The 11,688-nt window shown below is 47.9% G+C and overlaps 1 protein-coding gene across 2 annotated transcripts in view; it reads right to left on the bottom strand.

Moving 5' to 3' along the window:
* Positions 1 to 2,449: 2,449 nt before the first annotated feature.
* LOC121872926 (zwei Ig domain protein zig-8-like) overlaps positions 2,450 to 11,688 on the bottom strand; it is a 31,748-nt gene continuing 22,509 nt past the window's right edge. The window contains exons 6-7 of one of the 2 annotated variants that reach the window (XM_042376056.1): positions 3,035 to 3,203; positions 2,450 to 2,627 (exon numbers count right to left, since the gene is read on the bottom strand). In XM_042376056.1, the coding sequence (XP_042231990.1) occupies positions 2,503 to 2,627; positions 3,035 to 3,203 (294 nt within the window). In that variant the 3' untranslated portion in view covers positions 2,450 to 2,502. The remainder of the gene's footprint in view (positions 2,628 to 3,034; positions 3,204 to 11,688) is intronic. The other variant, XM_042376057.1, reaches the window with a different exon arrangement.

The raw sequence follows: 11,688 nt of genomic DNA, 5'->3' as shown, positions 1-11,688 counted from the left end.
ATCTTCATTATATTTCGATTCGAAGTCTGAATTTTGGCATACAAAATGAACTCTGGCATGAAAAAAAATCGAAAATTAACGAACAAAATTACTATTTTTTTGGTTCACACAGTGTGATAATAAACACCTATAGCTAAATCTAAACAAAATCTAATTCTATTTCTATTTTCTATAGCTGGACTTTACACACACACATAGAAATTGGTGGGCTGATTGGGGGGTGATGGGGTGGGGTTGATTACACTCACCCTGCAGGTCGATTTCCCCCAGGTCGAAGCTCTAAGTCGATTCCCGTAAGCAGAGTACTCCAGGTCGATTCCCCAGGTTGGTTCCTTTAGGATATTACCCCCAAGTCGATTTTATGGGTCGATTTCTGTGAGCTGTGTACCCCCAGGTCGATTCTATAGGTCTATTTATTGTAGGTAGAAAACTCCAGGTCGATTCTCTAGGTCGATACCTTCAAGCAGAGTCACACAGGTCGACTCCTAAATGTCGACTCCTACACGTCGATTTGTCTTATCAGATACTCATCTCTTTTTCCCCAGGTCGAATCCTCAGGTAGAGTCCCTCAGGTCAAATCTCTTATTGGTCTCTTTCCCCAGGTAGAATCCCCCAGGTCGACTCCCGTAGATCGAATAATCCGGGGGTAGACTTCCGTAGGTCAATCTCCGCTTAGAGAGGAAATACAGGTAACCTTTGTACAATTGCCATGAACAGGTAAAGTCCTCGGCTCTAATGACCTCACTGGCCAGGTGTGATTATTTGTAAACACTGTACAATCCTCCGGTGACGTCATTATTACGTCATATTACGTGGGTCACTTGATAGATGATGTTAGAATAATGTCATGTTCCTTGAATTGTTTACTAAATGTCGTCATAATTACGTCATCTTACATGGGGTTACTTAAGAGATGACGTCACTATTACGTCATATTTATTGGGTTTTTCACATTCAAGTTCATGATTTTCTAAGGTAATTCTAAGTTCTTAAAAAAAGGTATAATTTTTGTTAGTAAATTAAAATCTAAGGTAAGTTACATATGGTGTTAGACATGTTGAAGTAATCACTTAAAACATAGAATATTAGTTAAAATAATTGAAAACTACCACAAGAATTTTTCAGTCCATTTTGAATGACTAAAATAATTCGTCGGGAAAATTCACAAGAGACAATTCAACAATTCATTTGATTTTATTACACTGCTTCGAATGTTTCCTGTTATCTTGTGTATCGTTAAGGTGGAAATTATTACTGTTTTTGCTGGGTTTTCCTCATTTTTTGGGGGTAAAGTCTTGTTTTTTCTTCTTCATAAAAAAATCATTCAGAGGTAATGAATGATGGTGGCTAGATTCATAAGAGGAACTGACGTCATCATGCCGAAGGATAATCATTGGTTTATGGAGGTGACGTCACATGTTATTGTGACCGCTCATTTGTTTTGGGAAGTTGACGTCACAATATTCCTTAAACGGTCAATATTTTGTAGAAGAGACGTCATAAGAAATCATGTAGCTTCTCTGGCAGGATAATGACGTCACACGAACCTATGACAGCACAGCACACTATGATGTTTATTGGCTTCTATGAAAATTATGTCACACAGCACTATAATGTTTATATACGTATGATGACGCTGGTAGAGAGAAAAAGAGTTTACAATTACGTCACAGCCTCGAAATACCAATCACGTTCGAGTTCAATGATGACGTCATAGATCACATCAACATTTTGTCCAATCACGTGTCATGTTTACATTCGAGAGGGAATCATTCCGTTCACACATGTTAGTTCTTATCTAAAATGTATCGTCACTATGACAATGACGTAGACTAATAGGTTGAACGATAAAATCAGTCACTGTACATAAAAAAATGGAAAAGATCCGTACGTTTCAAGTCTCAAAAGGACTTTAGTAGAGATGTGAAACGATGGAAATAGACCCATTCAAGGACACACACACACACACCGACGTTTCAGAACCCCGAATGTCCTTAAGTCTGAATGCCCGTGGCTGGGGGCGTGTCCTTGTTGCGGCGGCGTATCCACTCCACGGACACGGCTCCATGTCCTTCCGCTTTCGTATACTTGTCCACATCTCCATATACAGGTGTTCGAAAATAGGTGTGAAAGTGAGAGGTGTGAGGGGTGAGAGGTGTGAGAATGGGAAGCAGAGGGATGAGAATGGGAGGGAAAGGGATTTGATTGTAAAGGGGAAGAGGGATGAGAGGAAAGAAGAGGGGTGAGAGTGGAAAAGTTAAGGATGACTAAGGGAGTGAGACGGATGAGAAAAAGAGGGACAGGTGAAAGTGGGGGAAAGGGATGAGAATGGGAGAAGAAATTGGCGAGAGAGGGAAGGAAAACGATGAGAGGAAGGGAGAGGGAAGAGAGTGAGAGAGTGAAAGGTGAGAGTGGGAAGAGGAGGGAGAGTAGGATAAAAAAAGAGGAAGAGGTTTGGAATGGGATGAAAGTGAGGGAGAGAGAGAGGGGGGTGAAAGAGTATTATGAGAGGAGGAGGGAGAGCAGGAGGGTGGAGAGGAATGTGAGAGTGAGTGAGAGGGGGAGAGTGAGCGTAGCCACCAGTCCCAGGCCGCTGTTCTCGTGCACGATGGCTGCCGGCTGGTCCCCTGTGTGAGAGAGGAGGAGAGAGAGAGAGAGAGAGAGAGAGAGAGAAAAGAGAGAGAGAGAGATCACGTAAAGTAGTATGATAAACATTTCAGAAAAGAATTTATATAAAAAATACCTGATATAGATATAGAAGGTAACAGCTGTCCAACACACCTGTTAACACTTGTAATTAACTTAACACCTGTCTCACACACCTGTAAACACTTGTCATTAATCTAATGAAGGTAACCACTGTCCTACACACCTTTAAACACCTGTCATTAACCTAACAACTGTCCTACACCTGTAAACACTTGCCTTTAACCTAATAACTGTCTAACTCACTCATAAACACCTGTCATTAACCTAATAACTGTCTAACTCACCAGTAAATACCTGTCCTTAACCTAACAACTGTTCTACACACCTGCAATCACGTGAACGTTGACACTCTTGGGCTTGGAGTTAGCGGGTGAACAGGTATAGACGCCTGTGTGTCGCGTCTCAGCGAACTGTACCAGGAGTCGTGAGGTGGTGACGACCCCTTTCTCCGTCGACACGACCACTCCGCCACGCGTCCTCTCGTAACTCACCAGCTGAGGGAGAGAGTGTGAGATATCAGGAGGGAGGGTCGTAACTCAACAGCTGAGACAGAGAGAGTGAATTACTGTGAGGAGGGGTCGTAACTCATTAACTGAGGGAGAGAGAATGTGAGTTACAGTGAGGGCGGGTCGTAGCTCAACAGCTGAGGGTGAGAGAAGGAGATACGTGAGGGGAGAGTCGTAACTCATCAGCTGAGGGAGAGAGAATGTGAGTTACTATGAGGAGGGGGGTCGTAACTCATCAGCTGAGGGAGAGAATGTGAGTTACAGTGAGGGAGGGTCGTAACTCAACAGCTGAGGAATGTGAGTTACTATGAGGGAGGGTCATAACTCATCAGCTGAGAGAGAGAGAATGTGAGTTACAGTGAGGAGGGTCGTAACTCAACAGCTGAGAATGTGAGTTACTATGAGGGAGGGTCAACTCATCAGCTGAGAGAGAGAGAATGAGTTACTATGAGAGAGGTCATAACTCATCAGCTGAGAGAGAGAGAATGTGAGTTACAGTGAGGGAGGGTCGTAACTCAACAGCTGAGAGAGAATGGAGTTACTATGAGGGAGGGTCATAACTCATCAGCTGAGAAGAGAGAAATGAGTTACTAGGAGGAGGGCTAACTCATCAGCTGAGAGAGAGAATGTGAGTTACAGTGAGGAGGGTCAAACTCATTAACTGAGAGAATGTGAGTTACTATGAGGGAGGGCCGTAACTCATCAGCTGAGGGAGAGAGAATGTGAGTTACTATGAGGAGGGGTAAACTCATCAGCTGAGAGAGAGAGAGAATGTGATTACTGTGAGGGAGGGTCGTAACTCATCAGCTGAGAGAGAATGTGAGTTACAGTGAGGAGGGTCGTAACTCATCAGCTGAGAGAGAGAGAATGTGAGTTACAGTGAGGGAGGGTCGTAACTCATTAACTGAGAGAATGTGAGTTAATGAGGGAGGGTCGTAACTCATCAGCTGAGGGAGAGAGAATGTGAGTTACTATGAGGGAGGGTCATAACTCATCAGCTGAGAGAGAGAGAATGTGATTTATCAGAGGGAGGGTCATAACTCATCAGCTGAGAGAGAATGTGAGTTACAGTGAGGAGGGTCGTAACTCATCAGCTGAGAGAGAGAGAATGTGAGTTACAGTGAGGAGGGCCGTAACTCATTAACTGAGAGAATGTGAGTTACTATGAGGGAGGGTCGTAACTCATCAGCTGAGGGAGAGAGAATGTGATATTATGAGGGAGGGTCATAACTCATCACAGCTGAGAGAGAGAGAATGTGATGTACAGAGGAGGGTCGTAACTCATCAGCTAGGAGGAGAGAGAATGTAAGTTTCTTGAGGGAGGGTCAACTCATCAGCTGAGGAAGAGAATGTGAGATACTGTGAGAGAGGGTCGTAACTCATCACGGAGAGAGAGAGAGAATGTGAGTTACTGTGAGGGGAGGGCCAACTCAACAGCTAGAGAGAATGTGAGTTACCATGAGGGGAAGGTCGTAACTCATTAGCTGGGGGAGAGAATGTGAGTTATTGTGAGGGAGGGTCGTAACTCAACAGCTAGAGAGAGAGAATGTGAAATGCAGAGGGAAGGTCAACTCATCAGCTGAGGAGAGGAATGTGAGTTACTGTGAGGAGGGTCGCAACTCACCAGCTGAGGAGAGAGAGAATGAGATACTGTGAGGAGATTCGTAACGCACCAGCTGAGGGAAAGAGAATGTGAGTTACTGTGAGGGAGGGTCGTAACTCATCAGCTGAGGGAGAGAGAATGAGTTACTGTGAAGGATGGTCAACTCATCAGCTGAGGGAAAGAGAATGTGAGATACTGAGGAGGGCCGTAACTCATCAGCTGAGGGGAGAGAGAATGTGAGTTACTGTGAGGATGGTCGTAACTCATCACTGAGGGAGAGAGAATGTGAGTTACTGTGAGGAGATTCGTAACTCACCAGCTGAGGGAAAGAGAATGTGAGATACTGTGAGGGAGGGTCGTAACTCATCAGCCGAGGTAGAGAGAATGTGAGATACTGTGAGGGAGGGTCGTAACTCATCAGCCGAGGTAGAGAGAATGAGATACTGTGAGGGAGGGTCGTAACTCATTAGCTAGAGGGAGAGAGAATGTGAGTTACTGTGAGGGAGGGTCGTAACTCATCAGCTGAGAGAGAGAGAGAGAGAGAGAGAGAGAGAGAGAGAGAGAGAGAGAGAGAGAGAGAGAGAGAGAGAGAGAGAGAGAGAGTGAGTTACTGTGGAGGTTTTAACTAATTCATGTCTCTCTGTGTTTACTATCTCTCAGTATGTGTTATGGAGACAGTGAGACCTAGAATGAAAAGCCCGTCTATCTCTTCCCGTCTAAATGATTCTCAGTGGATAGTCTTCCCGTCCCGCCACTACAGTCAGAAGCAAACTCTTCTCGTCTCTCCCCGTCGCACCGTCGCAGTATCCTTAAAAGGTAGTCCCTTACTCACCTGAGGACCGAATTTTTTACCCGAGACCATAAAAAAGACCTAATTCGTAAACCTGAAACCCTCTAGAAAATTTCCGAATTCGTGACCTGACACCATCCCGAAAAAGGGACCGAATTCGTGACTTAAGGCCATCCAAAAAGACCGAATCTGTGACCTGAAACCCTCTAGAAAATGACCGAATTCGTGACCTGACACCATTCCAAAAGGACCGAATCTGTGACCTGAAACCCTCTAGAAAATGACCGAACGACCTGAGGCCATCCAAAAAGGACCAAATTCGTGACCTGAAACCCTCGAGAAAATGACCGATTTTATGACCAAAAACCATTGACAAGGCCTAAAAATCACCCTTGTGCTTTTCCCCTCACTACGAGGTTAAGCCCTTGGCAATACTGCACTTGCTGATGTTGTTGACCTTGCAATATTGTGATTGTTGCAAGGCCAGGAAGTGAGTTGACTGAGGCTCTGCAGGGATTATAGTGAGGTGTGTGTGTGTGTGTGTGTGTGTGTGTGTGTGTGTGTGTGTGGTGTTTGTTTTGTGAGGAAAGAAAGAGAGAGAGAGTAAAAACAGAGAGAGAAAAAGTAGATAAATGGCTGGATAGAGATAGAAAGAATGAAACAGAACAAGAGATAGATAGACAGGTAGAGAGAGAGACACAGAGAGAGAAAATAGAAAAACGAAAGAGAGAAAGAAAACTAGAGAAAACGTAGATTAATTTCTGCTTGTGTGACTGTGAGAGAATCAACAGAGAAGCATTGACCATGGAAAAGTGTAGGTTTAACTGACTTACCTGCAGGGAGAGGGAGGGAGGGGAGGGGAGAGGTAGGGGAAGGGAAAATAGGTAAAAGGGAGGGGGAAGAGGGGGAGGGAGGGTAGGGGAGAGAGGTAAAGGTGGGGAAGAAGGTAGGAGGTAGGATGAGGAAGGAGGGGCTGGAGGGAGGAGGGAATGGTATGGTAGGAGGGAGGAGAGGAACGGGGTAGGGGAGGGAACAGGAGTTGGAGGGAGGGGTAAATAGGAGGAGGAGAGAGAGGGGTAGGAGAGAGGGTGGGGTAGGAGGGAGGTGGGAGAGGGCAGGCGGGAGGGTGGAAGTAAGAGAAAATTGATAAAGATTGAAAGAGAAAGTGATATGGCGATAGAGGACTGAGAAGAAATTAAGAATGATTACTGTTGAAATTACTATATAAAATGAGAGAGGAGGAGGAGGAGATAGGGAAGAGGAGGAAGGAGAGGAAAGTGGAAGAGGAGGAAAATGAGAAGAAGAAGGTGGAAGAGAAGGAGAAGGGGTAGAAAAGGAAAAAGAGAAAAAAATAGGCGTGAATAAACTTAATAAGAGGCGATAGAGGAGGAATATTATAATAAGAAAAACGTCTAATAAAATGATAAACATTATGAATAAGAGATAGAAATAATAAATACAGATAAAAGCACACAGGTACAATATAATTAGTAGATAAATGATGCAAGGAGAGGTAGAACAGGTATTGGGAATAATTAAGTCTGTTTACTGAGGTTTTGTCCTTAAAGATACAGGAAATTGGAGGGTCTTAATGGAGGAAAACACTCCTCCATCCTTCCCTCCTCCCACATCCCACTCTCCCTCTCTCCCTCTCACATTCCCCACACACTCACCCCTTCACCCTCTCCTCACACCCCCTCACCCCCTCCCTCTCACATCCCCACCCTCCCTCCTCACACCCCTCACCCTCCCTCCCTCCTCACAACCCCCACCTCCATCCTCTCACATCCCCACACCCTCCCTCCCTCCTCACAACCTCACCTCCTCTCTACATCCTCTCTCCCTCCCTCTCACATCCCCCCACATTATCACACCTCACCCCCTCCCTCACATCCCCACTCCTCCTCTCACACTCCCTCACTCCCTCCTCACAACCTCACCCTCCCTCCCTCCTCACATCCCCCACTCTCCTCCTTCCCTCTCCATCCCCCCACATTATCACACTTCTTCACTCCCTCCCTCCCTCTCACACTCCCCCTCCCCTCCCTCCCTCTCCACAATCCCTCCTCCCCCCTCCCTCTCCACATCCCCCCTCTCCTCCCTCCCTCACATCCCCACATTATCACACTTCTTCCTCCCTCCCTCTCCACATCCCCCACCCTCCTCCCTCTCCTCACACTCCCCTCACTCCCTCCCTCCCTCCTCCACAATCCCCTCTCCCTCCCTCCCTCACATCCCCCTCTCCTCCTTCCCTCTCACATCCCCCACTCCTCTTCCCTCTCCCACATCCCCCACATCACCCTCCTCACTCCCCTCCCTCCCCCTCACATCCCCCACTCTCCTCCTTCCCTCTCCCTCCCCCACATTATCACACTTCTTCCTCCCCTCCCTCCCTCTCCACATCCCTCTCCTCCCTCCCTCTCACATCCCCAATATCACAACCTTCCACCCTCCCTTCACATCCCCCACTCCCCTCCCTCCTCTCACAATCCTCCACCCTCCCTCCCTCTCCATCCCCCTCTCCTCCCTCCTCTCACATCCCCACACATCACATTCTTCACCCTCCCTCCCACATCCCCCACCTCCTCCCCTCCCTCTCCCACATTCCCCACTCCCTCCCTCCCTCTCCTCCCCTCACCTCCCCTCCCCTCCCTCTCCCCAATCCCTCCCCTCCCCTCCCGCCCTCTCACATCCCCCACTCTCCTCCTTCCCTCACATCCCCTCTCCTCCTTCCTCTCACATCCCCCATTATCACCCCCCTCCTCCCCCCCTCCCTCTCACATCCCCCACTCTCCTCCTTCCCCTCCCATCCCCCACATTATCCACACCTCCCCCTCCCTCCCCTCTCAATCCCTCCTCCCCTCCCTCCCTCTCCACATCTCCCCTCTCCTCCCTTCCCTCTCCACATCCCCATTATCACACTTCTTCACTCCCCTCCTCCCTCCACTCCCTCACCCCCCTCCTTCCCTCTCACAATCCCTCACTCTCCCCTCCCCTCTCACATCCCCACTCCTCCTCCCTCCCTCTCACATCCCTCACATTTCACACTTCTTCACTCCCTCCCTCTCACATCCCCACTCCCCTCCCTCCCTCTCACACTCCCCTCCTCCCTCCCTCCCTCTACAACCCTCCCCCCCTCCCTCCCTCTCTCACATCCCCACCTCCTCCTTCCCTCACATCCCCATCATCCACCTCCCTCCCTCCCCCTCCCTCCCTCTCACAATCCCTCCTCCCTCCCTCCCTCTCACATCCCCCACCTCCTCCTTCCCTCCACATCCCCACACATCACACTTCTTCCTCCCCTCCTCCCTCTCCCACATCCCTCACTCTCCTCCCTCCCTCTCCCACATCCCCCACATTATCACATTCTTCACTCCTCCCTCCCCTCACATCCCCCACTCTCCTCCCTCCCTCTCCCATCCCCACATTATCCACCTTCTTCCTCCCCTCCCTCCTCTCACATCCCCCACTCCTCCCTCCCTCTCCCATCCCCCACAATATCCACTCCTTCATTCACTACTCCCTCTCCCTCCCCCCCCTCCATTCTCTTCATTCCTCTTTCCCCCCCCTCCCCTCCTCCCATAGTCTCTCACCTACCTTTCTGTCTACCTTCACCCTCACACCCCACATTTCCTACTCCCTCACCCCCCCAGGCGAAGGTCCAGCTATATTCACCAGCTGTCGGAAAGATAAGATTACGGTATTATTCATGGCCGGATCCGGAGCTTGAGAAGAGACGACTTCCAAACTGAGTTCCGGTGGATGGGGGGAGGGAGGTGGGAGGGGAAGGTGAAGGACGGAGAGGAGGAAGGGAGGAAAAGTGGGAGGTGGATGGTGCATGGGGGAGAAAGGAGATGGGGAATGGGAAGGAGGGGTCGTGAGGGGAGGGACGACTACTATGAAATGGGATCAGGTAGGTGGAAGGGAGAGGTAGGGAAAGGAAGGGAGGGAGGGAGGGAGGGAGAGGGAGGGCGGGGGGAAGGTGGAAGGAGGAAGGTAAGGGACTGAGGGAGAAATGCGACTTTCAGTAACTGGGATCGGTGGGCGGGTGAAGGTGGGATGGGGAGGAGAGGAAGTCCCATGGAGGTATATCTCTGAGAGGATTATCCGGGAGGGGAGAGTGAGAAGAGGAGAGGAAGTCAGAGGAAAGAGGGAGGGGGGTTGGGTGGGAATAAGAGGGAAGGTAAGGGATGGAGCGAGAAGGGAGGAAGAGAGAGAGATGGGGAGTGGGATGGGAAGTTAATAGTAAAGAAGTAAGAGGAAGTGGAAGAGATGAAGGGAGTGGGAGGAAGAGGGAAGGGGTAATAAGGCAGAAGGAAAAGAATGAGAGAGGGGGAGAAGGAGGAAGTAAGAAAGATGATGGAAGGAAGAGGAAAAAGAGAGAGTGTGAATGGAAGAAGGAGAGAGTTGGAGGGAGTCAAGGTTTCCCTCGATCAGCGAAATAGCTAACAGGTTGGCACAGGCCGGATTACTGCGGAGTTCAGCAGCAGTAAGCCTCAGGTATCCGCGTGCCAGCCTGCAGCGAGAACGACGCAGTAAGGCATTTTATAACAGCATTATTGTACCTGTTGTAAAGAAGAAGAAAGAAGAGAAGTAAAATGTGTGTATTCCTTCCTTCCCCTCCTCGACCACCACCACTAAGTAGGAAAACTCTATAATTTCACCCCTTCACCTCCACCCACCTCCACCCACCCCCTCCCCTTCACCCCCGTCAGAGGTCATAAAACACGCGAGGGTGGCAGCGCCACTCCACCCTCCGTGTACCCGTGTAAGAGGAGGCCGAGTGGAGAGTGTGGTGTGGTGACCGTGTTGTTGATGAGGTCATTTTACAGTGACATTTGAGACGGTCAACTCCAGGAGGTATTCGGGGCTTCGTTTGTTTATTTTTACGTCCTTGGTGATGTTTGAGCTTGTCTCGTTGGTTCATTAACATTATGATGGAGAAATGGCTCTCTATGTACTGGTATATAAATATGTGTATTAGTATGTATAGAGTGGTCCAGAAGTTGTACCCTACTTAGCAATGCCAGAATTTACTGTTTGTTTGGCTAATTCTGTTTCCTGTGGAATTAATTTTTGTTGTGTTAGGGTCTCAATCAGAAGAAGGTGGCAACAGGATTTCATCCAAGAGATCTAAAAGAACCACCATCTGCTCACTGGACTGTTGGACGTGTCCTTGATAGATAAGAGAAGAAGGAAGTGTATAGGACAGAGAGAGAGAGAGAGAGAGAGAGATTAAGCACATGTAAGGAGAATGAAGCGAAACACCCAAAGTAATAGTGAGTATAGAACGATCAAGTAGGAAAGTTGTGCTGGAACTGAGCATTTAACATTACAGTTGTCTTAGAATACGTAATATGAACACGCTCCAATCAGTGGAGGATGAGCACGGATTTGATTATGACACAAGATATAAATTATGGGAATGGTTTAAAATATAATAACACTTGCCCAAAACCTACCTGAGTTCAGTCCTTTTTCTGAAGTGATGAAGCTTCGTTCTACCTAAGGGTCAGGTTAATAGACATAACAGTATGTATTGGATAGATGAAAATCCTTATCTTGTAACCGAAGGAACTGAAGGACATTTGTAAACGAATCCTAAACAACTATTTGTGGCAGTATTCACGATTCCAAACTAATTGACCCAGTATTCCCCGATGGCAAGATAACTGGACACTTTTATTTGGTTCTGCTACAGGACACAATCACTCCCTGCTTTGTTGAACCGAATGAAAATGTGTTTCCAGGAAAATCTTGAGCCACCACATTTCGCTACGCATTCTATGTTATGAATGATTGAACGAGAACATGCCTGATAGGTGGATGGGCAGGAGTCCAACTGAATGATCCCACTCGACTTCTTTTTGTTGGGTCAAAAGTGAAGGTAGGAAGGCCATGCGGGGGGGACAGAAATTGGGATGGGTGAAAGACACTAAAAGATGTGGATTCCAGAGAGATGCAGAATCTAGGAGGATTGGTAAAGACTGTCCGAAAATATTTAGAGAGGAGGACCGTGGTTGCTAGCCTTCAGACATGAGGATGACACTACAGTATGACTGACTTCAAGAACAGTGTGT

The sequence above is a fragment of the Homarus americanus genome, unplaced genomic scaffold, assembly GCF_018991925.1.
Source record: "Homarus americanus isolate GMGI-L3 unplaced genomic scaffold, GMGI_Hamer_2.0 scaffold11022, whole genome shotgun sequence".
In the NCBI taxonomy this organism is placed as follows: Eukaryota; Metazoa; Arthropoda; class Malacostraca; order Decapoda; family Nephropidae; genus Homarus; species Homarus americanus.
Note: the sequence above shows the minus strand (reverse complement) of the source record. Positions and strands in the feature narration are given on the sequence as shown.